We start from the raw sequence: 26,618 nt of genomic DNA, 5'->3' as shown, positions 1-26,618 counted from the left end.
AGCACAGCAGAAGTCTAATGTTAGAAATGCAACATTTTATCCAGGTTCTCAGAAAATTTCAGGAAGGTGGGTTAATATTATCTTTATTAGCTGAACAGAATAAGAAACATTTCATTAAACACCCAATAATAGCGTTTTTAAAGTCTTACTTTAAAATGATTTATTTAGTTACAGCAAAAATAAAAAATAGTGCAATCGTAATAAGAACACTAGCCTGACCTGTACTTAACTAAAGAAAAAATGCGCTGCGCTTTTATTTTACAAAATTGCACTGTTATTCGTGAATACAGGTGAATACTGATGCCTATTATTATTTATAGGTGTTGCTATGATTTTACAATTGCATCCTGCCTTTTCTTTGGCCAGCAGAATGATGGATGAATGGATTTTCATGGTGAAATTTAGCAAGCAAACTCCTGTAGTGATTAATCATGTCCAGAGAAGCTTTAGAAAGGTCAAATACATCAGTCAGTGAACAGACTAAAGGAAATGCAGAAAAGCTGATACCTTTGCATACATTAAAGCACATACACACACACGCACAAGAAACTGAATTCATGGTACATCAGTGACCTGTTCACATGAGGAATTGTGTGTTTATACAGCTACTGTACAAAACTTTAATACATTTTAAAGCTGTGAAATTCATCTACAGATGACAGCAGGAAGAATAAAATATAGCATCACTGCAACGAAGCAGCTAGTAGTATTACACAGAAAAGCTTATTTTTCATAGAGCACAGAAAGAAACTGCTATTTTAGATAACAGTATGAACACTTTAAAATAACAGCTTAATGCTGGCAAGGTAGCAGCCAGCGTCTTCTTTATGCTTAATTTAACATCCACTCATTGATCTTTGAATCTTTGAATCCTCATTGAATCCACTCATTGATCTTATTTGATTGGTGGATCTGAGTTTTATGCGGTAGAATTAAATTATTTTCGTCTCCCTGCGTTATTTTAACACGGAATTTGTCTATTTTACCATTTGCGCCATGTGTTCTCTCAGTGGGAACCTTCCTCTCATCCTGGCACTGTCGTGACATGACACTGCAGCAACGCCACTACAAACAGCAGATTGGCTGGCACAGCAGCTCGCAATAGTGTGTTTTCCACTGAACTGTTGTGTTTCACCAGCTCCAGGTAGATTCTGCTGAAAAGCAGCAGGTAGCTCCTCTCTGTCAGTAACAACTGATGGATACGCGGATTGGCTCGTTCCAGCCCGCCGCTCTCATGCTCCTCCTCTCCATCGGAGTCCTGCCTGCGCTGCGCTTGTTGCAGTGAGCGCGGAGGGTTTGTGCGCTCTCGGGTTATGAAGTTGTGGACAGGAGGAGAGGATATCGGTGACAGCAAGACGCGCAGAGGAGGAGAAAAGTAGATGCTCGTTGGTGTCGTTCCACTCTTCATTCTGGGGAATACGCTTAAATCGGGAGATTGCGGCGGAGAAACGCGCTGAAACGAGTTTGTGGCATTTAACTGGGAGACCAAGCATACCCAACAGTATGCGGTGCAGTTATGGCAGGCAAGGGTAAGACAGTCGTGAGGACGCTGGAGGATTTAACGCTTGATTCTGGTTATGGTGGAGCCGCGGACTCGGTTAGGTCGTCCAGCGTGTCGCTGTGCTGCTCCGACACGCATCAGTCCATCTCGCATGGGGGAAACTGCTGGCATCTGACGGAATCCATGCACAGCAGACACAACAGTTTGGACACAGTCAACACCGTCCTGGCGGAGGACACGGAGATACTGGAGTGCTCGGGTCACTGCGCCAAGCTGCCCGAGCTGGAGGAGGTGCCATGGACCCTGGGCGAGGTGGAGGGCGCGCTGAGGAAAGACGAGGAGCTGATGGTGGGCAACCCGCCACCGGAGGTCCTGGCGCGACTGTCGACTCTCATTAGCCGCGCGCTGGTGAGGGTGGCCCGGGAGGCGCAGCGACTCAGCTTGCGCTACGCCAAGTGCACCAAGCACGAGATCCAAAGCGCCATCAAGGTGGTGCTCTCGTGGACCATCTCCGTCAACTGCATCACGGCGGCTCTGAGCGCCTTGTCCCTCTACAACATGAGCACCGGGGACAAGTTCAGCCGAGGCAAGTCCGCGCGCTGCGGGCTGGTCTTCTCCGTGGGGAAGTTCTTCAGGTGGATGGTGGATAGTCGGGTGGCCCTAAGGATCCACGAGCACGCTGCCATATACCTCACCGCCTGCATGGAGAGTCTGTTCAGAGAGGTTTTCACCCGCGTCCTGCGCAGCGCGCTCGTGGAGAGGGATAACGGGATCCCCAAGTTTACGCTGGAGTCAATGGAGCAAGCCATCTGCAACGACTCGGAGATCTGGGGTCTGCTGCAGCCCTACCAGCACCTCATATGTGGCAAGAATTCAAGTGGTAAGCCATGTCAGTGAGTGGTTAACTGTTTGAAACGTGATTGACGTACATTTGGTGGTGTGTGCAGAGGGCTTTTTTATCACCTAAATCACCATATGAGTAAAATCAATTTGCCCCCTAAAACAACTTGTTTCCAAAATGGAAATCCACGTGCTTCAGGAACTGTCTAGAAACAAGTGGCTGCCTCTTTAAATAAGCCATAACTATGACTCAACTGGGATGAGGCCTGATGTAGAAAATAATTTTCTTTTCAAAAGCTATCTTCATCTCAAGTTCTGCTCATTTGTTTGGAGGATAACAACACATTTTATTTTATTTTTTCCTAATCTGCTTAGCGTACCCTCTTAAGAAAAGCAATATGACTGTAAACTGTGTTATTATGCTGGGGAATAACCACTGCTTATATTGCTAGTGTAATTCCATACCCAAACAAAAGGGCTTGGCAGTTTTTGAATATTTATTACCCTCAGCTTAGACCTCAAGGCCAACCTCTGAAACAGTATCTTGGTTGTTGCAGCCTCAGAGCAACAGCCAGACTAGACTAGGTATTTATGGTGAAAAAGATCAAACAAGCTCAAACCTCTACTTCTTTGAAGCTATTGTGCTCTCAGACTGTCATTAGCAGCACAGATGTTAATGAGTGTTTTTGATAGACTATAGGAAATGCATTTATGTATCATGATGTGTGTGCGTCAGGATTTTTTTGCACAAGCAGGCTTTGTGTTTATATTGTGTGCTGGCCTTGTTGATAATGCTACAGTCTCACTCCAGAAGGTGTAAGCTGTCAGTGTGGGCTGGCCCTCTTGTTTTCAATGCCCTGAATGAGTTGGCTGAAAGCAGAAGGGAGTTGAAATGCTGTTCTCCAACTGAGAGCCAAACTGGGCTGTGTAATACTGGCCAAAGAATCATAGTGCAACACTTTGGCTAGTTGCTGCAGAAGATTATTCCAGAAGCAATCTGAAGAAAAATGGATATGAGATCGTTCTCACAGATTCTTCAGTGAAGTGAAATGATCTGAAATTGAATGTCATGGATGCAGTTCTTTTCTTTAAAGATGGGAGTCTTTTCTGTCCCCCAAATCCTCACGTGCAGTGTAGTAACTTAAAATGCATCATTGCATCTTCATATTAAAACAGATCAATTCCAAAAAAGTACTGTTGCTATTGAATCTGCAAGCCGCTTGGCATCCACCTCTACACCAGTTGTCTCTGACTTGCCCTATTATCTCCCAGGTGTGTTCACTGACTAGTGGGGAGGCATTGGTTAACGCAGTTTAAAAAATAATTACTTTCTTTCGGCTATAGTAGTCCTAACTAAAATAACATTTTAAAGAAGTTGTAAGGAAATGCTTACACATTTTTAAAAAGCTCAACGTTGAAGCATGCACATTTTTCTTTAATCTGCAGTGATACCAAACACTGAAAAACAGCAAATCCTGTGATTAAGAATAGTCCCAGTTTCATTTTATGTCTGTTTGTTAGATTAGGGTGAGCTTAACTGAGTCATTCATCCTCTTTTTACATTGTTGTTTTTCATCATTTTTATTTTTTTACACAACTGCTTTGTCTTGAAATTGTAAAAACATGAATTCTGTGTAGATTGGATGTTGAGCCAGGCATGCATTCCCTCTGCTCCACCTCTGTGCAGTCAACTGCTCTGCAACAGTGCATGATTTTCTGGTGGTGCAGAGGAAGATATCATTTGGAGTCACACAAAACAGCGTGATGTCATTTTAAAACAGTTATCAAGGCAAAATGCGTAGATTTAAAAAGTACTGTTTTCCCTTCCCCGACCCAGCAGTGTTATTAATCCATTTCAAAGATGAAGAAGACAAATGTATTACTTTGATTTTATGCCAACAAAGGCTGCACTTCGAGAATTATTTAAAACTGAGTCATCTGCGGCCAAATAATTAACCACGGATATTAATCTAATAATCACTGAGGTGTCTGTGATGGCTTCTTTTTGGTAGCTTTGGTGACGGCAGTGAGACTGGATGTAGTAAATGGAGAGAGCAGGGGAGGCCTTCTTGTGACCAACATGATCTTTTTGTCTAAAAATTTCACCTAAGGAACAAAAGCACCGCAGTGCCTAATGATTAAACCCACATTGCTCGACACTCCCACTGACCATACGTGACAGCCTCTCTGCTCTGACTAATGAGTAGAGCATAACGGAAGCTTTTCTTCACCTCCTTTATTTCCAGAGGTGCTTGCAGCTGCTCAACCTGCTGAAAATTCTGGATGTTTCCAGAATATTTGCTGGTTAAACAGGCAGTGTGAAAGGTTTGGGAATGTTTGAGCTTATAAGAGCTTTAATTTAACTTGATGACTTTCCACGCTGATAGCCTAACCAACAGTAATTCTGAAACGAGTCACACCTTATATACCCAACTGTTATGGGTGGAGGAGTAGGTGGAGATGGAAAATAAATAAATAAATTAGGGCATCGCCAACTGAAATTTGTCAGTGTCTTTATGAATGATTCATTTCCAAAATGAAACGAGTCATGAATCATTTCTGATGTACTACTTTACATTCAGCGGTTAAAGAGTGGTACATTTTGAGGTGTGTTTTTGTCCAGCCTGTTAGCCCTCTCAAGTCTAATCTATATCTGTGTAATTTGTTTTATTTCAATTGGTTTCCCAAGTTTGGGCAATCAGGGAACACGTGTTTATTCTAACTGACATACATAAACAACTATTCACATTTTCTTTCAAAATACAGAATTGATGCTCCAGACCTCAGAGGGTTAACTTAGCACTCTCTCATACCTCTGTTTTTGGTTATAGCCTACCAACTCCTGAGGAAAATGTGTGACTTTATAGGAAATGGTCTACTGTGTTGAGTAGCTAGTTAATAACTGCTTTATCTGCTCTTTTGTACAAGGGGGATTTTAAGAATACAGCTCTTCCTACTTCTAGTCTGACCAATGCTAAGCTGTATTTCTGCTTTTCCACTATTAAGGACCCACAAAGTCTATATAAGGGTTTCGAAAGGAAGAAACTCAAAAGTGGCCCCAGACAAGACTGCATTCTCTGGGGCTGACAGTTGAGTTTTGCTTTCACTTGCCGCTTACCTTTATTTTCTCTCAGCTTGGTTCACCTAAAAACCAAAATGATTAGCGTGAGGCACTAAAACAACTTGATACAGAGCTAAGTGTTGTCTTATTTTCAGGTGCGTTAACTCTAAACTTAACTACGCTATAACTAAACCACATGTCGGGTAGTTTTCTGGAAGATTGTAGTCTCAAACCAAAGCAGTGAGTAGTCAACAGAAAACCAAAACAGTGATCTTAAACTTGTTTAAAGCTGCAGATTCAGGTAAATCTCTCCTAATTCTTTACAACAAGCTCCCACTTTCACATGAGATTTGCAAAATATCAATTATTGCCACTTTAGCTCTTACCTTAACTACTACACCCATGTGGGGTCCCAATTTTGCCAGCACTTAAATAGTTAGAGTTGATTTAGGTGCATAAAGTGTCATACCTTGTGCATTTTGGAAGGATGACTGAAATTTGAAGTATAACTGTGTGTAACTGTGTACATGACTAGTAAAATAAGGGCACTTCCTTCATTGCTTTCTATGTAAGCCTGGTGCATCAGGTTTCATGGAGAGGCAACTGTCCTATTTCCCTGCACTAACATGGGTTTACCTTACAGGAAAGCAGTTTTATAAGATTAACATTCAATTTCTGCACCTTTTCTATGCCTTCTGTGCCTTACAGATGCCAACTGAAGTGATGCATTTGATGTGTGTTGCACTTTATCCTACATCATTGTGTATCACATATATGTATATTTCAACACATAAAGAGGTATTGCACAAACATCAAATCTAAAATGTTTCTCAATGTTGTCTTGTTACCTGATGACATGTGACGTCAGAAACAAGCAGCGTGGTCATCAGCTTCCCAACCCGCCTGCGTGATGTTTAAATTTGGCATCCTGAATGACTTGATTGTATCTGATTATGTCTGTCATTCGCCGTGACCTTCCCCAAGGAACCAATCCAACCTCCGCAGGACAGATGACACAACATAATGGTATTGCATAGCCTGCTATAGTCTGTCTATTAAATTAGCAGCAGGGTGATGGTTTCCCTCCTTCTTCCCGCTCTGTCTTTCACACCATATTTTATTTTATTTCATTTTCTCATGGTGGGGGGAAGCGGGCTCAGTGTTTGCATATTTGCTTTCCACTGTGGTTTTTAATAAGCTTGACTCATAACCACATGATTTTGGCAAAGCCTTTTGTTGTCCATTCTGTTATTATTTTCTGCCCGTCCTTCCCCTCCTTTGGGAGGGGGGATACTCGCAGATGAGCCGACAGATTGCCATAGTTCTGATGGAGATATGATGTGAGCACCCGGCAAGGCATGCTGGTTGTGATGGAGTTTGATGTCATGGTAATTTCATAAGGCCAAGGGCTGCACCCACAACCCTCCACCCACGTTTCAGCAATGATCAGTGATTGTGAAGTTGTGTGAAGTTGTTTTCCAGGCCAAGATATATTTTATGAACAGCATCCATTTCCCTCCATGTTACTGGCTTATGAAAATATTAACTTTAATTTCTTATGCTTCTAGGTAAATATTCTGATAGGAATTCCACACGTACAAGTCAGCTGAGACCAGCCTGAAATTGTTGTGGTTTTATTACTTGCTCTGTGTCATTGGAGCGTGGATCCCCTTCCATTTTCAGGAAGTAGGTGAATGCACTGGGTCACGATGAGATAATAAGAGGAGTGTGGGAGTAGTGAATGCTTAATGCTGTGAAGGAGTCAAGTGCAGGAGGAGAAACCAGGCTGGAGTGTCAGCTGCAGGAGCTGTTGCTGAGGGGGCATTGGCGCAGGTCCCTTAGAGATATAATTACCATGCAGCTCTCTTTAATTAACACTTGTGCTTATCTGGTAGTCATTAAGATTAGGAATTAGTAACGGGAAACACCAGGGAGCTGGAGAGAACAAAGATGGTAATTCCTCCCATTCATTTTTAATACCCGTTACTCTTAGGCCTGCGTTGGCATGTTTGATCCAATCAGTCTGTGTGGCCGAGATAAAACGGCTCCTAGAAATTCAGACCTGTGGACTTTCTTTGCCTTGGATTCTTATGAAACAAAGCAACTTGTTTCATCACTTGTCCTTGTTGTTAGGTAAGCTACTTTGGGCTGGTCACTTAATAACAAGGTGTCGCTTCAGCGGGTAACTCTGCTTGTTTTATGAATCTGTTGCTTAGCAAATGTAGCCACATGTACTTTTCAAGGTATTTTTTGTAATTACACTTGAAAAAAATAACCATTTTATTGAAATCATATAGATCACATATAGGTTATATATAGGTAAAATTAAAAGGGTCACTATTTTACCAGTCGGTGTGCAAATTTTTTGGCCTTTTTTTTCCTAATGAGGTTTTTTTTAAGGCAGTTAAAAAAAGAACATGTTTATAATTTCTAGGCCTGGCTAACTATAGTTTATACTGATTTTATTGCAGACATTTCTTTTACATCCAAAGATGTCAATTAAATTACAGACGTTAATTTAAAATAAGATTTCTATTAAAAAAATGCTCAAAGGCATGGCATCGCGTGAATTGCTAGTTTTGGGATATTTTAGCCTTAAAACAGTCAGAAAACACCTAATAACACACTAATACGTACACCAGAACTATTCGGTTAAATTTCAAAAGATTATGGTTTATATGAATATATGACAACAGCATTCGCAGCATTAACCCCGCACAAGGAAAACTGCTACTTAAGGATACCCAGCACATTCAAATATAACAGCAAAGAGTCCTGACCAAGCATCCATTTTTAATGAGCCATATCGTGGTCATGACCGTTGTGTTGGGTTAAGCCTGTGGCTTGGGAAAAAGTGTAGTTTACTGACAGTTATTGGAAATGAGGAAGGACTCCCTAAGTTTAAAGCCACATTTTTCTCTCTTCTTTTTTTGTATTAGTTTCACTTTTATTTTTTTTATGAATGTAAGCTATAAATCAGAAAACCAAACTCATCTCTGAGGCTTATATCAAAACATTTAAACCAAAGAGTGACTATAAAGCCACTAGGAATTGACTGGATATTATACACGTACATTGTTTTAAATATGAATTTGAGAGCCACATGTTAAATACAAAACTACTTAATGAACATTTCTTTTTTGTCTCAGTATATTTATTGAACTACATCTCGGTTTTCAGTTATATTTATTACTAGAACATCTGTCCATCAACCTGGTAATTATATGATGGTGGATGCCTGGTACAAGCTAAATAGCTGCACCAGTGTTAGCTTAGCACCACGTAAACTAACTCACTAAGGTGTTAGCTAGTGAGCCGCTAAAGTGTTAGTGCTGATTAGCTCTTTCACAAGCAGTATTAGCAGGATAGAGCAAATACTGCCAGTGAATTTATCATAAAAATGATCATAAATGAGCACTAGCTAATGCCCATTAGCATTAGCTATATTTTAACACATGCAGGGCCTTGATGAAATCCAGTAGATACTTCCATATTCTCAGACTCTCCTCACTGTTTGAATAAAAAAACATGATGTTTGTACCCGTAAAGGTAAAAACAGGTATTATAATAAAAATATCTAACATAACCAATATTCTTAGTATGTAAGTAAATAAATAAGGTATCTAGATATATAAGCAAAAACTTGACACCCAAAAAGTGTGAGTGACTCATGTCCAACAACAAATCAAACTGAGTTGATTAGGTAGTTCAGCATTAAGTGGTACTATCTGTTTTCCAGTGTAACAAAGTGGTTAATGGCTCAACTTATAGTCACGCTGTGTTATCATATATTAACTTAGATTACTGTTTAATGTGCAGCAAAGATCCATGGATTACTGCCTCCATGCTGCAGATGTACGTGAAGTCATGCACACTGCCGTGCATAGACATGTACGGACACGCCTGTAAGATGCTCACCTCGGCTTGCACGTTGAGATGTTTCCATCTAAATCAATCCATCCACAAATAGAGGAGTTTGTTAAAACTCAAACCTGATATTTTAATGGGGAGCAGCAGATCGACACAGGAATATTTAACTCAATAATGGGGTCTAGAGACACAAACGACAGTAGTAAAATCATCAGTACTCCCACATTACAGAAGAGGAAACAGGTTTTCTCAGGAATCCTGGTGTTTTGCCAGGCCTTTCACTTTTAATTCAACACGGCAGCTCTTTGTTTTTCTCACTTCTGCTGCACTGGAAATCGTTCACCTTCATGTCATCTGAGGTCACTTGGTTAGGGTTGATTCACATTGTGCAACAGTAATCTCTATTTAGTATATTTTCTAGAACTTAAAAAATAAATCTCTCTACTATCAGAGACATTTAGAATACTGGTAAATGCTCATGCTACAGTGTTGTTTGGCTTCTTCAGGATTCTTATCTATAGATAAGATGCACCTGTATGCCAATTTTGTTTGTTCAGATCTTGATTGTATCGGAAGACTGGGACAAGAAACTCACAGACAGATGGGAGTTTATATTCTAGTAAAGAAAAACATAATTATGCATTAAGAATTGTGTCCACGTTGGACAATTGTTCCTTGTTAGGAAGTGAGGTGACTGGTGGGAGGGAGTTGAGTTGTTTAACGTTAGCCATAACCACACCTTAAGTGTGAATGAAGTGCCAGGATTGATTGATTAACTGCATTGTAATAATTCAAAAGCCACAAATAAGCCATGCAACATTTTATGTCGCAACCAGATTTGAAATCAGTCTCTCATTCATTAATTAAGGCTATTTCTTTGGTAGAACACAGAACAAAAGCATTATGTGCAGCAGAAGTGAAAATAAATCGATATAAAACTCAAACATGGGAACTGCTCTTTTGTTGACTCATGTCATCAGCAATGCTGTGTATTCTAAATCAGTTCTGCACATTTGCATTTGTGGTTAGAACCACTTTATATCTTCTCTATATAGCTACAGCTGTATGTAATGTTTTCTCCCCAGTGTCGACTCTTCCATTATCACACCAAGTCTGTGGTTGTTGTCTGCACATTTTTGATCACACCTTGAGCACAAATAATTTTAAGGGGCTTGGCGCTTCCCATATTTAGAAATTCTTTAGTAAAAAGTGCTATTATTATAGTTTTTATTCCAATAAATATCACTGTTCATTGCTCATTGTTCCATGAGCAGGAAACATGACTTAAGCAAGTGTCCGATTTTGAAAGTCAGACCTTTTTTGCATGAGCCTGACCAGTTGTGAAATGGTTGGTTTTCTGTTGACACTGATGTCATTCCTGGACAGGGAATGAGGATGTTAGTCTAACACACACACACACCCCGCGACATATATTGAGTCAGAGATTGTTTTTGTCTTTTGGGGAATTTCTCGATTGCTTGTTGTGCAAGCAGTATCACTTGGGATTATTTTTCCAGTGCTGTCCAGGGGATTTTCTACACATGGACAAAACATTTTGCAACTTTATGTAGTCACACATCAAAAGTTTTGGTAAGAGAGAAAAGAAAAGAGCTGTGTGAATGCACTCTTGAGTTGTTTCTTTAATCAGCTGTCTGAAAACAATTGTGCAATGTAGGATGGAATAACAATAGGTTCCGCAATATATTAATGGTTGGTTTGTGTAGTCATTCAGGACTAATGTTATTGGTCAGATGACTTTTATTGTTCCCGCACCATGTAAGTTGTTTGCAAAAGCAGCAGGCATCAATCACAACATCTCCCCCGTGCCCATTTTCCTCCCTCTGGGTTTATTTCACACAATTACTGCATACTCCTGCAGTTTAACTTGTTCAAGTGTGAAGAAAAATATATTTAAATCAGAAACAAACACACAATCTCCTCTTGTGTGATTGTTCTGAACCTCTCTGCAGGCTATGCTTATATCTCACTCCAGAGCTTGACTGAAATTTATGTCTTTACTTTTAGGGGACATATTTGTGAAGACAGCTTCTAAGCTTCAAGGCGTGGGGTGGGTGTTTCCCATGGCAATGGCTGACTGACTTATAAAGGAAGCCATAGTGCTGTATAGCCCACAAATCTTGTCAACAAGCTTATCAACAAAGCTCACACAGAGAGGCAAAGTCAAAATGTCACACCTCAGCTAGTCTTTGTTTGTGGGGCGTAACTATCATTCTCAGTTTTTTCGTTCAAAAAGAAATCAGCCCTGGAATTTATTGAATTTATTGAATGAACTTTCATAAAAGTAGAACCTAAATTGTGGTAGATTAATAGATCAAATGATGTTCTTTAAAAAAAAAAAAAAATCTAATTTAGGAAAGAAAAGTATTAACCTCTTTCTGAGCCATCTTCCCCATCCACTGTACGCTTACACTTCTCTCCAGTAGATCTGGTGTCCTGTACATTTTATGAGAACCTTTCACAAACAGGAACTCTTTTATGTGTTTCTCCTTTAACCCATCTACAAAGTCTTTTATGTTTTTGCTTGTGGTTATTCTGAATGTCTTCAGTTGACCTCAGCATGTTTGTACCCTCGTTTTAAAAAGCGTCCTGTAGGGCTAGATGGTGGCCGGTCACATTTTTATTCAATGTGAAAACTGAGTAAGCCGATGTTTCCCAGCAGCCCCTGATAAGCTTAGATTACAACAAACTATAACATGATGACTTGGCTTTCACTTGTCTGTCCCTCATGTGGTAGCAGGAGTGATTAAAGGCTCTCTGAGAATCACCAAGACGGGTTTTTCTCGTTGCTTTTCACGCTTGCCCACATTTAAGAAAGATGCAAACTTCACATTGATGAAAACATGTCCAACTAAAGGTGCAATTAGATCTTTGTTCACCTTTGTTTACCTGTATTTAATGCATGGATGAGATTCAATAAGCTGGTTTTAAAGGATCAGAAAAGAGATTAGGAGTTAGCCTTTCTACCAGATGGATGATTTCATCTAATAAAAAAAAAAAATTCAAAGATTATGTCTGTCAGCTGCTGGTCAGTGGTGGCGGATCCTCCTTCACACAGTTTTATGCACACGCTTACTAAGAGCACATAATTTGTGTGCCTGTGTGGAATTGTATAATGCTTGTGTAATACTTGTAAGTTATGTACCAAGAAGCTGCTAAATATACAGTCTGAGTCTTATCTTCAGTCTTACAGACAGAAAGCAGCAATGCCAGCAGTGTGATGGAATTAAATGGTATAGTGTTATATTGAAAAGACTTTTCTACATTAGTGGTCAACAACAATGTTTATTTGTTTATTTATTTTTTAAATATGAGTTTTACTGGTTCCGCTTGTCCTTAAATACCTCGTTGGTGTGACAGAATTCTTCATCTCTAAAGCAATAATAAAAAATTCTATACACACAACAACACTGTGCATCAAATTATGTCCCGACCAATAATGTTTTTGTGGATTGATACTGATTTTAAGGGACTAAAAAACTGCATTACGTACAGCGGCTTATATTCTTTTTAAATGTATAAGCAGTATGTTAGAGCTGGTTTGAAAATTCAAAACAGTGGTGTCACTGTTTATGGACATTACAGCAATGTCTGTCATAAACTAGATTACATCTCACTGTAAAACCCCGATGCTGGCTGAGTTGCAATCTTCAAATCCATCTCAAAATTTGATTACTTAGCCTCTCGGTTCAAAAGCCAATATTTTGGAGTTTGGGATGTAGCCAGAATATCTGGATATCAGATAATGCATACTGAATATCCGGTCCAAGTCCTCTTGTTCCATAAGACAGTCATAGTTTATGAATGCTAACAAAGTAACAGAGCTAAACTGTTGTCAGACAATAGCTGATTGTTTTCTTCTGCATAAGGACTGTTTACCTGAAACTGGTCACAGTCTGCTCATACATGACCCGTCAATACTATTTGACCTCAAGCAACTATAGACAGACAGCAGAGAACGTCCAGTTCCAGTTCAGCATATTCATATGTAGCTGTGATGTCACTCTGCTACATGTGCTGCAGGTGGTGCTGCTAGTATAAGGAGAAATATAAGGGGGGATATGAAGCTGGTGAAGATACCTAATTTACTTTACCTTACTTGGTTTCACTTTGTACTATTTTTTCCCTCAGTGAAATCAAACTATAGAGATATTTCATTAACAAAATGTATTCAACTTGTAAAATCCAATAGAACTGTAGTTAAATCCAATAAAAGTAATTCAGAATATGAGATTTTTCTGATGTGATGTATAATAATGCTTATAGTGAGCCATTTCCTGGTCATTTACATACATACATACAAAATAATTTTTGTATGCTCTAGTCCAGGCTATAAAGTCCCATTAAAAAGTCCTTAAAAACTATCACGTGTCAAAATATCCAGTCTTATTTGTGTATCCTATTTATGCATATTTTAGTAGGCTAATGTGAAAATAAAGTCGAGTCAGTGGAGTCAAGTTTTTTGTTTGTTTTTGTGAAGGTGACTTAAATGTGTCCATTGCCTTCCTTTATTTGGCATTTTTATCAATATTTATGAGCTTTAAATATATTAGTGGAAACAAGAAAAGAAGGGCAAGGGCAGAGTGAAGCTCTGACCACTAAAATGGACACAGACAAATCGAGCTTCCCGCCCATGGTGCGTGTCCATCCGCAGCCTCCTGTTCCCCGAGCCACAGGGTCTCAGCGTGTAGCGACAGGACAGTCGTGCCATTACAGTGCTCAATTAATGAGGGGCGAGCGCCACATCGCTTTCTGACTGTTCCCAGGTGGCGATGGGAAATTAGGCTCCTTGCTCTGGGGAGAACCATCTGCTTACCACAGTGACGCAAACCAGGCCAGTTGTAGGGGATACAAGGATGTTTGGTGAATTGAGTCTAGGGGAATGCCTCTGGTGACTGAAGACCCACGCTCTAACATATCAACCATCCTTTCTTCTTCTTTTGTTCTTTGAGTCTACAACTAAATCCTGCCTTGACAAGTGCAAACGCCAACTCACACAGCCCATAATAGGAAAAGAAACACCCTTGTTTTGTTTTTAAAGCCCTAAGTTACATAAGCTGTTTCTCTGTGACTGCTCGTCTTTAAAACAGCGACATTGACGTGTACTCCCACTATACAGTATTCTTGAAATTTTAAAGTGAAACTAATGTCCTCATATGGAAGATGTTGCAGCTTTGCTTACTCTTGTGTAGGCAGGGACACTTCCCCCACTGACAAAGCATTTTTTAATGATCATAATATAATAAAATGCCTTTATAATGATAAACATTAAAAGGAAAGCTACGGGGGGAGCTTCAGCTCTCTGTCACTGCACGGTTGTTGGACCCACCAGCCCTGCTTTTCTTTAATTGGACATCTGAGGCCTGTTTTACCCGTATTATTATTTTTTTAGATGAAGACTGATTTATTGCATTTTCAAGTCAGAGAATAAAAATTTTAAAAAAGCTCAACATCAAGATACGGGGCTAAATTTGGCATTTTTGTGAAAGAGTTTGGTGTGAACTACAGAGAATCAGAGTTTTCATATAAAGCTGTGGGTGAATAGGGAAACAGCCACCGCTGCTGCTGGTTATGTGGTTACTCACCTGTAATGGCTTCAAAAATGTACCTGGCTGCATTAGCTGCTGGTGACGAATGACTTTTTATGTTTTAAATGTCATGAGATAACGCTAATGTTTCTGGATAGCACTTTAGGGCTGTTAATAATCACTGTGCCGTGCTTGAGTGTTTGCATGGAGCACAAGAGGACATAAATGGCTAATTTTGGTGTTTATGTTTAGGTTATTGATCTGATTCAAGTGGATGGTGTATAAAGACTGAAATGAGTGCATTATGAGATGAATTGCCTGCAGAAGTCTGTGAGAATAAATGAAAATAACAAGAGCTATTCAGTTCCCTGACACTTAAAACATCTTTTAGAATGAAGCTTGTTTTGAAGTTTCGAGAGAAACTGAACTATTGATCGGATGAAATATTAATTTTTGTGTGTGTGTGTGAAACACTTTTTCCCAATAATCGTTCTCACTCGTATTTCAGTTCCTTGCCAAGCTCAGTCCCTCAGTTTATATAGTATCTCTTAAAACATGTCCTCAGTGGCAACTTTCACGATTGCACAATAAGGAAAAATTAATTTACTTATAGGGGAAAAAAAATGTATTTATTCGATTTTGCTATGCCACCTGTCTGGCTGAACCTGTTTCGCGTCATCATATGGCTCTTTCGCCCAGCGTGGTAGACAAGTAGAGGCACAGCGAAGTGTAGACAGGTTGCATCACAGCCCCTCTTTACCAAGTCCTGTTTTACTGCCAATAACCGACTTACTGCGGGCATGCAGACTGACAAGCAAACAGGTGTCTGGACACACACAGTCACAGTCATGCGCTTGTTGGTATTACTGCACCTGTGGGAGTATTTGGCCACTACAGTGATAGCTGCTACGTGCATATTTTAGCTCATTTCTGAACCTTGAATACATTATAATGAAACTGAAACTCTAGTAAAAGCTGTAAAACAAATATTTTGTCCTGTACTAGATTCTCAGTTACATAATGAATATCTGATTAACTAATACAGCAGGGCATTTACAGTTCTGTGGTGCAGCTGTGGCGCCTACAAAAAGGCATAGGGGATATTTTTGATCCCAAGTGAAAGAAACAAGAATTTTATTTTCCTTCTTTTCACATCAGCTCTGTTATCTTTGTTCTTTAGATGCCTATTTCTGCTGTAATTAACTTCTAGAGCCACACTCATATATGATCGTTAAGACTAATACTGATACCAATATTTGGTTATTTAAAAGTCTATTTGGCATAGACTGTCTCCTCTTTACTTTTTGATTTTCATTTGTCAGGAGTTCTGATTGTTGATATCAATATATTGGAAAATAGTTAATACAACCAATAAATAAAGTAAATGTGTTGAGCTTTGGTAACTCTAGTAACTCTAAGGTCCAAAGTTTGCTTCAGTTCCCAAATACAACCACTGAAGCTCTACCAAATGTTAAAAAGGATCTTGTGAAGTGTTACTCAAAGGGTAACAATAAAGTGTAATGCTAATGCACTTAAATGTTAGCAGTTAGCTAACCAGCTAGTTGGTATCTAGAAAATATTTAAAACAATTTTTGGCTTAAATATTTCTAAAACACAAGAACAAAAAATCAAAATCAAAACTAAATTGTTATGAAGATTGGGGGGATAAGGAAAGTTGGATTAGTTGTACTATTGCTAGCTACAGAGGTGCTAAATTATTAGGCTAATGTAAACAAGAGCTCAGGCAATCTCTTCGTGCAAATAACAGGATGGTTAAACTGTTCTTGATAACAATACACACTAAATGAGTCAGTCAATGAAGTACAGTACGTGCCCAGTAGCAACAAGTTTTATCATAAAGCATGAAGAAGATATCAAAGAATTAGCAAAACTGCAACTTTGCCCAACGTATCCCCATAAACACGAGATTAGTAGATATTAGGCTGTTGCATGGCTTGTACTACTTGAAACCAAAGAAATATGATCCTAAAGTTAAGCTCCATATCTAAATCGTAGTTTTCCTGACATTAATTCATTTCTGAAGCTATAAAATAATAATACTCTCCAGGACACAGTGAACCTGGAGACAGTAATACATACCAGCGGTATTTAAAAGCTTAGCTTTAGGGCTCACTATAGTGGTAATAAAAAGCTGTAGAAAGGTAGAGTGACAACTGAATCGTATATTTAAGCTTATGTCATTTCAAAGAAACAAAGAAGAAGCCTCAAACAGAGAAGCTTGGAAAAAAGAGTTCATACGTGACCACTTAATATGGGGATAACAGTGAATGAAAATGAAATAATGCTGTAATGCTTTCCACTATTGCTTAATATGTTAAAGTAAATGACATTTAAAGCAGAATGATCATATACAAACATCAAAACCACATTTCAACTGACATTGATATCGCTAGTGGGAAAATTTAACAGCCCTGCACATTCACATTCTTCTTTTTAGTTCAGGTAAACGTAGGCAGAGAATCGCACGATGTTATCAAACTGTGTGAAATTGGAATGACAGCTGGCATGTCTGAACAAGTGCTGCAAACTTACCAGGTAAATGAACGAGTTTCATTTAGAGCATTAAATACGTTCCCACAGAGATGAAAACAGATGTAATCACAGAGCTTAGGCATAAACACTTGTTTGAATGGACAGTGCTACACTTGCATTGTTAATTTAAAAGCTAACACTGGACTTTACAAAGATGGGAAATATAAGAGTATATTATGCATTCCATGGGTGTCAGTGAACGATGCGTAACTTAAGTCTGTGGTCTATTTCTGAGAGCTGCAAAAATTTTCACAAAGCATTCTCATAATGTTACAGTTAATCCATAAAATGTTAATGGCACCCCGGAAGAAACTCTCCTAATACATCAGACAGCTATAAACACCAAGCACGGCCATCCTTAAGTGCATGGATAGGTATTCATGCATATCCTGCACTGCCAAGTTTATTCATCCAAGAACTCATTCACCTATGCTAATGCACACCTACACAAGGTGGCTGCATGATACCATTCCTGCTTCCACACATTCAGAGCAGATAATCCTCAGGCTTTCACGGCAGCAGATTTTTCCCACACTCTGAAAACAGATACTCAATCTCATCAGTACCCATGATCCATCATAATGTCCCAGAGGCAGCCTGGTACTGTCATCAAAATACAGTTTGTTTTTGGCCCGTTCTCACCCATAAATGCATCATCAGGGGGCTGCTAGCGTCTCTCTTTCTGACCTGCATTTGGCTCTGTGAAAGATTGGCTTAAATGTGTGAGTCAGGCTGAGTCAATGTGAGTATGCATTAAAACGCACTAGAAAGTGTGAGGGACAGTGTTCTTCAGTCTTAGGGACGAAGCTGAGGCATTCATAGTGCTTTCATTGTCTGACTGGCAGCAGTCTAAAACCCAAAGATAATCTTTTCACCACCGAGACACACAGTTTGAGACATATCTGCTGTGAGATAGCTGCTGTTTTCCTCACCAGAGGACTTTAATAAATGTTAAAGCTGTTGTGAGGTCATTTTCAGTGACTCAACCAGCAGATTAATCTGATAATTGCATGTTGAGTCCCTTTGCACTAATTCATATCTGCTTCTCTCAGCTCTTCTGTTCCCCGCTTTGTCTGTTTCGTGTTTGTTTTTGGGCACTGACGCATATCTGCGGTGTTGTAGCTAATCATTTTCCAAACCATGCAGCAGTGTTGTGGAAATGCGATGGCCTTTGTTGTCTACTACCGCTGCAGACATCATATTAACAACACATTAAGTGTTAGTTGCGTGCCTCTGTTTCCAGCAAATGCCGATGTAAAGCCACATAAGTTGATTTTATTGATCATTTGGGTGGAGGCAGCACATCACTCAGCTTATAAAGCTGATGTGGTGAATTAGCACAGAGCTGCCTGTTTACACTTCTGGGGACACAGAAATGCATTTTCATTAATTTTGAGCCATCGTTGTGATTGTTTGCATCCTTTTAAGTCTATCAGTCCCCGAGGACAATGTGCCTGGTTTGCTCCACTAGTTCACTGGCAAGTTATTAATTTCCCTGTTTGCTTTTGAGCAGCTAGTGTGCAGTGGTGTTACCTAGGCTTTTTATTCATCTCCTTTACTTTATGCTGCTCCCGCTGCTACAAATGAAGATGATCTTTTGAATATGCAAAGATTAAGGGAACTCTGGAGACATCTTAATGAGTGACCTCTCTCATGCATTTGAAAATGCATTATTAGATAAAACCATGTGTCTGCTGCAGTCCTGGAGTTGGTAGTTTGTTGGTTGTTGTAGATTATTCATGAAGCACTATCCATGCTCTATAAGGCTAATCTTTAATTATCATCCAGGAAAGGCAAAACAGCACACCAGCTGTGAAGCATTGATTCACAGTTGACCTCGTTCGTATGCATGTATGTATAGCCCACTTTAATTAGTGGACATAACTTAATAGATACCTGAAAGGGTAAAGCAGGGTTAAGTCATAACATCTGGCTATTTCTTTATCTTTAAATTTTAAAAATTTTAAAGCTGTTGCCATGACTAAAAACAGTAAACTGAAATGATAGCTTATTAAAATACTTTGGCTGACTCGAAGGTTGTTGCTTGTATCCAAGAGAACGGAAAATATGGTTCTTAGGACCAGTGGGGAGTTAAAGCCTCAGTCATATAGGCCTATAGACCAATAAGCAACCCCTAGCAACCACTAGGTATTCCCCTCCAATCAGTTGGTGAGTAGTTGGAGGCAGTTGCTAGGTTAAATTTGTTGTAAAGAGGTTACCTCCTAGTGATTGCTTTTCTTTTACCCATAGTTTGTAGGGAAGGCACAGACTACTATCTTCTTCTTCTTCCAGCAACCACTCTCCAACGGGTCAGGAGTATACATTATTTCCTGCCCACCAGTGATTGCCAGGACTGTTCTCACAGCTTCTGTGGGTCTGACTGAGGTCTAACTTATAGTAGGGCTATATTTACAAAGCATGTAAATATAGATAATGAAAAAAAATGAAGCAAAAAAAAAGGGCTAACCAAATGTTTAGATCACATATTTCTCTAAGGACAAGCTGACAGTCTAAATTATTCATGAAGTAGTTAGCCCCCACAGTTTTAGTAATTCCAGCTAAATTCCAGTAAGTTATTGGCAGCTTTCACACCTTAATGTGATTCTAGCTCAGCTTCCTTTTGGAGTTTCTTTTTACTGTTGACAGTTGTCCTTTTCCTTTCTGTTTTTCTCTCCTCCTCTCTGCTGGAAGTCGAGGGCTGTGAAATTGGTCAGGAAACATCAATCACGGCTTCATTTCCCAGACTATCCACACCCCACCGACTCCCTCCGCACCCTTGCTGCTGCCCGTGGTCGGCATGCTTACAGGGGTTTTTCACCCTGGCTGTTCTTATGCTGCTATCATTCCGAGTGTCCTCTCCACTGCATAAATCCCTCTGTCCTCGTGGGGATAAAGAGAGTGAAGCTGATAGAGTGCCCAGTTATAAACTGTCCTCAGGAAGGATTGGGCTCATCCATGTTTTAGTACAACACTGCGGTGGTATTTTTGCAAGTTTAGGGACCTCATGCTGGAGGTTAGAGTAGTAATACTATGTAGGAGATGACAGAAATTTTCCCTGGTGGCCACCTGAATTGTATTTCTGTGTTTTTTTAAGCCCACACAGGGAACACCTTGGAAATGATGTCAGGCTTGGGCATGTGCAAGCATTTGCTTACACATATTGTAAATGCTTACACAAATTTCTTATATAGATATGTGATTATTTATTGATAGATTAAAACCATAATTTTCTAAAATTATGAGGTCTTTCTTAATTTACTACCCAGCACTTCACTACATACTCTGATACTGATATAGTACAATAAGACATACATTGATAACATTATAAATATTAACAACATAGATATTTATGCAAAAAACATTAAAAACATCAAAATTTAAAACCAAATAATTATAAAACACATAGAAAATGAACAAAAAATCAATAAAAAACCTGAGATTTTGTCATAATAAATTATTTTAAAAGTATTTAAACCAATCAGATCACAAATATTTTCACATTTTCAAAGTATTTAAACATTTGGAGTTAAAAGGAAAGATTAGTATTCTCATACATGGACAAATCAAATAAAACAAAATAGAAACTATGTCATAATTATACACTAATATTTATCATTATAAAAACAAATTTTTAAATATTTAATAAAAGAATTAAAATCCAAAAAAAATCAATAGATTTTTAAATAATAATAATAAAATTAATATAATAAAATGGAGTTTGCCTCCTTCCCATTTCCTGCAGAACAAAAAGAAGCTAAAACGAGACAGCGAGCAAACCTGTCCTGAATAATTTTCGTGTTTATTTAAAGCGAGCTGTCAGATAGGTGAGACAAGAGAAAGATAATGAGATCTGACAGAGTAAATTACATACAGAGGCGAGATTACTGTGTGATAGACCGAGAAAATGATGGCCAGTGTCCCCCATGCCCTTTCACATCACTTATCGATGTAAAAACATTTTATATTTGTCCTAGTTTTAATTGTGCATAAAGGATCTTTATCGTGACAACAGGTCTGAGGGACCTCAAAGGTACAAGAGGGCCAAATTTTGCCATCGCAGCCAGACTGCCCCAAGTGTCGGCTGCTCTTTGTTGCCATTATTGTGCGTGTGCAACTATCCATGAGCCTGTATGCCATCCAGATACTGCTCTGTCAGACTTTTTTGGCGCTGACACCATTAATAACTGACTCGTACACACCGACACACAAACAGACTGATGTGCATTCAATGAGTCCATCTGGGGAAATGAACAAGTGTTCCTCCGGGGAGAAAACGACAAAAGACTGTCAGACAGTTGCTCTGGAAATCAGCTTTGATCACCTTTCTTATGAAAACCCAAATGCAAAGATTCGAGCATCGCGTCAAATGTTCTGCTGTGTTTTTTCTTTCCTTCCCGTCTGTGGAGACATCTGTAGAGCAGGATTAATTGAAAAGGCACTTCCGTCACACTCAAACTCAATCGCTTGCATCCTCTGCAAACGAGATGACAGACGAAAAATAAAAAAATAAGTAAATAAATAAATCAGAGGCTTTCCCTTGGAAGGATTCAGCTGAATAAACACTTGTTTTGAAAACAGAAAGGAGACGTTTGTGCTGGTGTGAACGTGTGACATGTTGTGTTGGATTAATCTTGGCATTTAACTTTTGCTCAAGACAGTCTTGAGATGGTAGAGAAGCGTAAGTGATGCGCGAGATTTGTTTTTATTTGCAACTGTGTAGGTAGGTGTGTGTGTGTTTTGCCCAGCTTCACTATGTCTGCACACCAACGGCATGCCCTGAAGCAACTGATTAGTTAATTAGAAAAGTAATTAAATATTCATTTAAGTAATTTATCAGAAAAAAGGCCAAATGCTTGATTTTGATTTGAACAAAAAGTTAAATTAGAGAAGTGGTTCCCAAAGTGGGCAGCACGGTATGAATTAAAAAAAGATGAAGATGTAAATATGTTTCCAAACCAAAGACAAGAAAATATGATGAAGCATATCTTGCCTTTGGCTTTACCTGCACAACAGTGGTGCCAAGGTAGGTAGAATTTGTTTTGAATGTAGAAGCCACGTCCGAAGTTCACTCTGACACGTCTGCCTGTCTAAATGCAGGGACAGTAACTGCATGTGTATATGTAAGTGTGCAATAACTGCAGATAGTAAGATTAACAGCAACAGTATTTTGTCTCTGTCCGCCATTGTAGAAATTCATCTCATGTAAATAATAACGTGGAGCACAGTGTGACTCCAAAAAGGCGCAGCCCTTTGATGTTGCGTGAGTAAATCTCCATATTCCTCATCCACACGTAAACGCAAAAACTGACATTTTGGAAATCTCCACCCTGGCAGGAGTTTTTCAAAATCTCATTTTTAAACATGCTGTTTACGTGTGGACGAAAGGCCCAAACGCATAGAAAAAGCTGTGTTTACTTTTATTTGTTTAATTCTTTACAAAAGGTTTGAGATGTGAAATTAATTGCAATGGAGTTTGAAAACAATATATGGGTGTGTGTGATTGGAGGATGTGTTTATGCCAGGGGGGGAGAAGGGGGCGTGAAGATTTTCTTGTAAAACAAAGGGGGACTGAGCAAAAAAAGGTTCGGGAACCACTGAATTAGAGGATGGAATGACCTTTGAAACCATTGTGACCCTTGACCAAATGTTAGTCCATCATTGTGTGTGTTGTGGCTGTGGGAAATAGTTGTTTACTGAGCTGCTTAAGAGCCAGATAGCTGCAAAGGGAATTGCTGAATATCACTAAACACATCTGCGAGTTGCAGAAAGTTGTATAACTTAATATGCAGATAACTTTTTGGTGTATTGGATTTATGCTCTCCCCGTGGTTCAGCTCAGTTATGTAACAGATACATGAGATTTAAATGCAGGGTTTGCCTTTATTTGTAAGGAAGCACCAGTCCAGCTTTGATTTTCTTTGCTCCCGATATCAATTTTAAAAACATAAACTCTTGGTATTAGTGTACTGATTCAACAGCGGCACTTTTCTTCTCTTCTTTAAATGGGAACAACACCAATTATACAGGGACAACATTACTCGCTGCCAGCGTATTGTAACTGCATCTCAGATGGAGCTGGAATTTGATTGTGGGTAATCTAGATGCCAAGTTTTGACGAATAAGGTGCTAGGTTTTTTCCTACAGTCCTGGGGGAAACTTTCTTAACTTATTTAAGATGCTTTTCGAGCAATAAGTCGTTTTACTTAAAAGAAAAACACTTCATGTCAATGGAAACGTATTTATACACAAACAATGCACAAGGCTGGGGGACTGGGGAGGGGGATGATGCATGAGACTGCTGGGGGTGAATAGTACAGTTTTTTACAAATAACCCTCGTAACTGGTCTTACATAAACTCTCTCTGGAGGAAGGAAAGTTTATTTTTCTCTTAGTTGTGTTTTAGATCATTTTCAGAGCCCTGCTTTAAACACCCCCCCTCCCAGCCCCCCTCCCAACCCCAAATATAATTAGGCCCATCGGTGTGGAAATCCTCTATCTAATGCACAGACTGACAGCAGGGCTCAAAATGCGTAATAACCTCTCTGTCGAGTGAGCTAATTTGTTATCGCGTGTGAAGATCTTCAGCATGTATGAGTCAGCTTGTGGAGAAGAATAATTGGAACTGGACTAATGCAATGAGGAATTACTATTCTGGGGTCTAGTTAGGCATTATGGGGGACAGCATGAACATTAGATGTTACCAAGTGTCGGTTTAGGGAGTGTGCAAACCTGCCACTTATAATTGGAAAAAAAGACAGAAAGAGGAACATGCGGACAAATTATTAAAAAAAAAAAATTCATGTACACCATATCAGCAGTGTACTGACCCTGACTAAGCTGGTTTTGTGATCTTTTTAAACATTATGTTAAGATTTAATGCATTGATGCTGTGAAATACCTCTTTCATCATCTCAAAGCCAAACTGTAAGGATCTAAAGTCGTTCGAGACACATTGGAGCCAAGTTAAGAGTTTTCAGGGTAGTTGATGCTGATACAATCATATAGGCTTCAAAAAGGAAAATCGATAAGTGTTTATGGCCTGATCCGACTTTATAACCAGCAGTCTCCACACTTAAAGACAACATTAGTCTCATTCCACATTATTTAGTATTTCCGGAAACGTGCACATGACAAATTTGCACCTTGTAAAGTTGAGATGGGGAAGAGGTGAGCAAACAGTTGCCTGATGTAAGTCTACGTGCTCCTTTAATCTTTTGTTTTGATTTCCACGGACTGCGGGAAGCATGTGGCTCTTTAGAAACTGAACGCTTCACCATGTTCACCAGCTGGTCACTGACTTTGCTGTTTGGTGCTGGAAAGCTAAGATACAGATTAGGATTTAAGTTTCGGCTGAGCAGCTGTTGCTGAAAACACTCTCAGTAAGGAAACAGTAAAAACAGTGCAGCTTCGTGCAGGAATTAAAGAGAGGAACTTATTATGAGTCCTGTGACAATTGTGTGGATTTGTTCACATGTTTACAAAGTATGAGTGAATCCCATGGACATCTCATGGCCAATACCAGTAAAATCAAAAACAATTCAATAAACTTCTGTACTACAAGTTTTTACAGGCATATATAGATTAACTTTATAAATACCTAAAAACATCTAGTAAGTAGTTTTCTAGGTTTTTGAAACTACTAAGAAGAAGTAAATTGGTACGTTTGTTTTGGGGTTCTTTTTACAAGATGATAAGTGTGGTGTGGATACGTTATTTTCACGAATAGGAGGTACAAGAGGGCCTTCTTCAGTAGTCAGGAAATATGCAGAGAGAACAGAACTGAGTAAACCTGAACAGGTTTGAGCAGAAAAATTACAATTTTGCTAAAAAATAATGGATTATGAATATAGACATAAATGTGAAGGGGCAATGATGCGATCAAGGTTAACCGGACTTTCCAATATTTTAGATGGTTGTTATCTTAATGTTAATCTCTGCAAATATGTCTCAAAACGGTCCGAAAAAAGGGGTTTCCTGATTCTTAGCCTCTAGCAAACCTCTGGATCCCCGCTCAGTGCAGCCTAGTGGTGCGAACTGGCCAGTCAGCCGATGACATTTACCCCTTTGGTGACTGTTTTTTTCTCTAACTCACAATAACTGATTTGTGACTGATTGAGTGGAGTTTTTATTAGATGTTTAATGAAAATGCCACAAGCGAGTATCTATTTGCATCTTTTCTCACAGTAATTCAAATTACAAATTATAAGTGAGATAAATATTGGTCTAAAAAATGAAAAAAGAACGATTTAATTAGCTAGCTAAAGTCATTGCTACTATCTAATTGAAAATGTAAATAGCAAAATTGGTGGAAATTGTTAGCAATATTGATGAATTAAAAGGAAGTTGACTGTTTGTTAGCAGGATGCATAAACAGTTTAAATAACTAAAATTCTGAATGTCTGGCAGTTAAAAGAATTAGCATTACTGGTAAGCCACAGACATATAAAGTTCATGCTGAAGTGCCTTAAACCTTCAAATACTACTACTACTACTACTAACTACTACTACTAATAATAATAATAATGATGATGATGATGATGATGATGATGATGATGATGATGATGATGATGATAAAGAGAAATTAAAAAAACACCCCATGGTTGAAAAGAAGACTTCAGCTTGTTGTACTGAAAAAAACTGTTTATGACTGTATTGATCTTTAATACCGTTTTACTGGTACAGGAACTCAGAGATTCCCAGATTATACAAGAGGGCGATGCTGGAACATCTTCTACTCTTTGTAGCAACAATGCTGAGGTTTTTCCTGAGTGGAGACACTGATCGGCGAGGAGGAGATTGCAGCCAGTCAGGTGCACCGTCAGCGGCAGTGTAAACTGTGACAGGGCTGTGGTGACACAACCAGAGCAGTGACCAGAAACAAGGCATGGTGGCATAAATACTTTGATTTTATAGGCTCAGCCTCTGGTTTCAGGTCATACTGACTAGAACATTAAGCCTAATTTGTAAATTATGACCTTTCTAAAAGTCCAAAAGCAGGATTATACAGGAAATGCTCTTTGGCTAATTGTCGGTAAACAGCTGTATGGCAGGAAGCGTTGGACCCAAATGCAGAAGTTGAAAGGCGGGAATTGAACAAAAAATGGCAGCTTTAATGCCGAAGACTTCCTGAAAACATAAAACAAAAACAAGGCAAGGCAGGAGCTTGGAACCTAGGACTCAAGGATGAATTACAGAACACACAGGGCTCACAGCTCGGAGGGAGGTCACAACAAAGGAGAAGACACACA

General features: G+C 39.2%; 1 protein-coding gene across 1 annotated transcript in view; it reads left to right on the top strand.

Moving 5' to 3' along the window:
- Positions 1-1,304: 1,304 nt before the first annotated feature.
- The window catches only part of LOC146649784 (ankyrin repeat- and BTB/POZ domain-containing protein 3-A), a 287,069-nt gene continuing 261,755 nt past the window's right edge, over positions 1,305-26,618 (top strand). The window contains exon 1 of the mRNA XM_085386639.1: positions 1,305-2,381. Coding sequence (XP_085242765.1) covers positions 1,517-2,381 — 865 coding nt within the window. The 5' untranslated portion in view covers positions 1,305-1,516. The remainder of the gene's footprint in view (positions 2,382-26,618) is intronic.

Source organism: Rhamphochromis longiceps, linkage group LG17 (genome assembly GCF_057381845.1).
Source record: "Rhamphochromis longiceps isolate RC_006_pf linkage group LG17, R_longiceps_female_GT1.1, whole genome shotgun sequence".
NCBI classification, from domain to species: Eukaryota; Metazoa; Chordata; class Actinopteri; order Cichliformes; family Cichlidae; genus Rhamphochromis; species Rhamphochromis longiceps.
The sequence above is the reverse complement of the archived record's forward strand: the minus strand, read 5'-3'. Positions and strand labels throughout refer to the sequence as shown.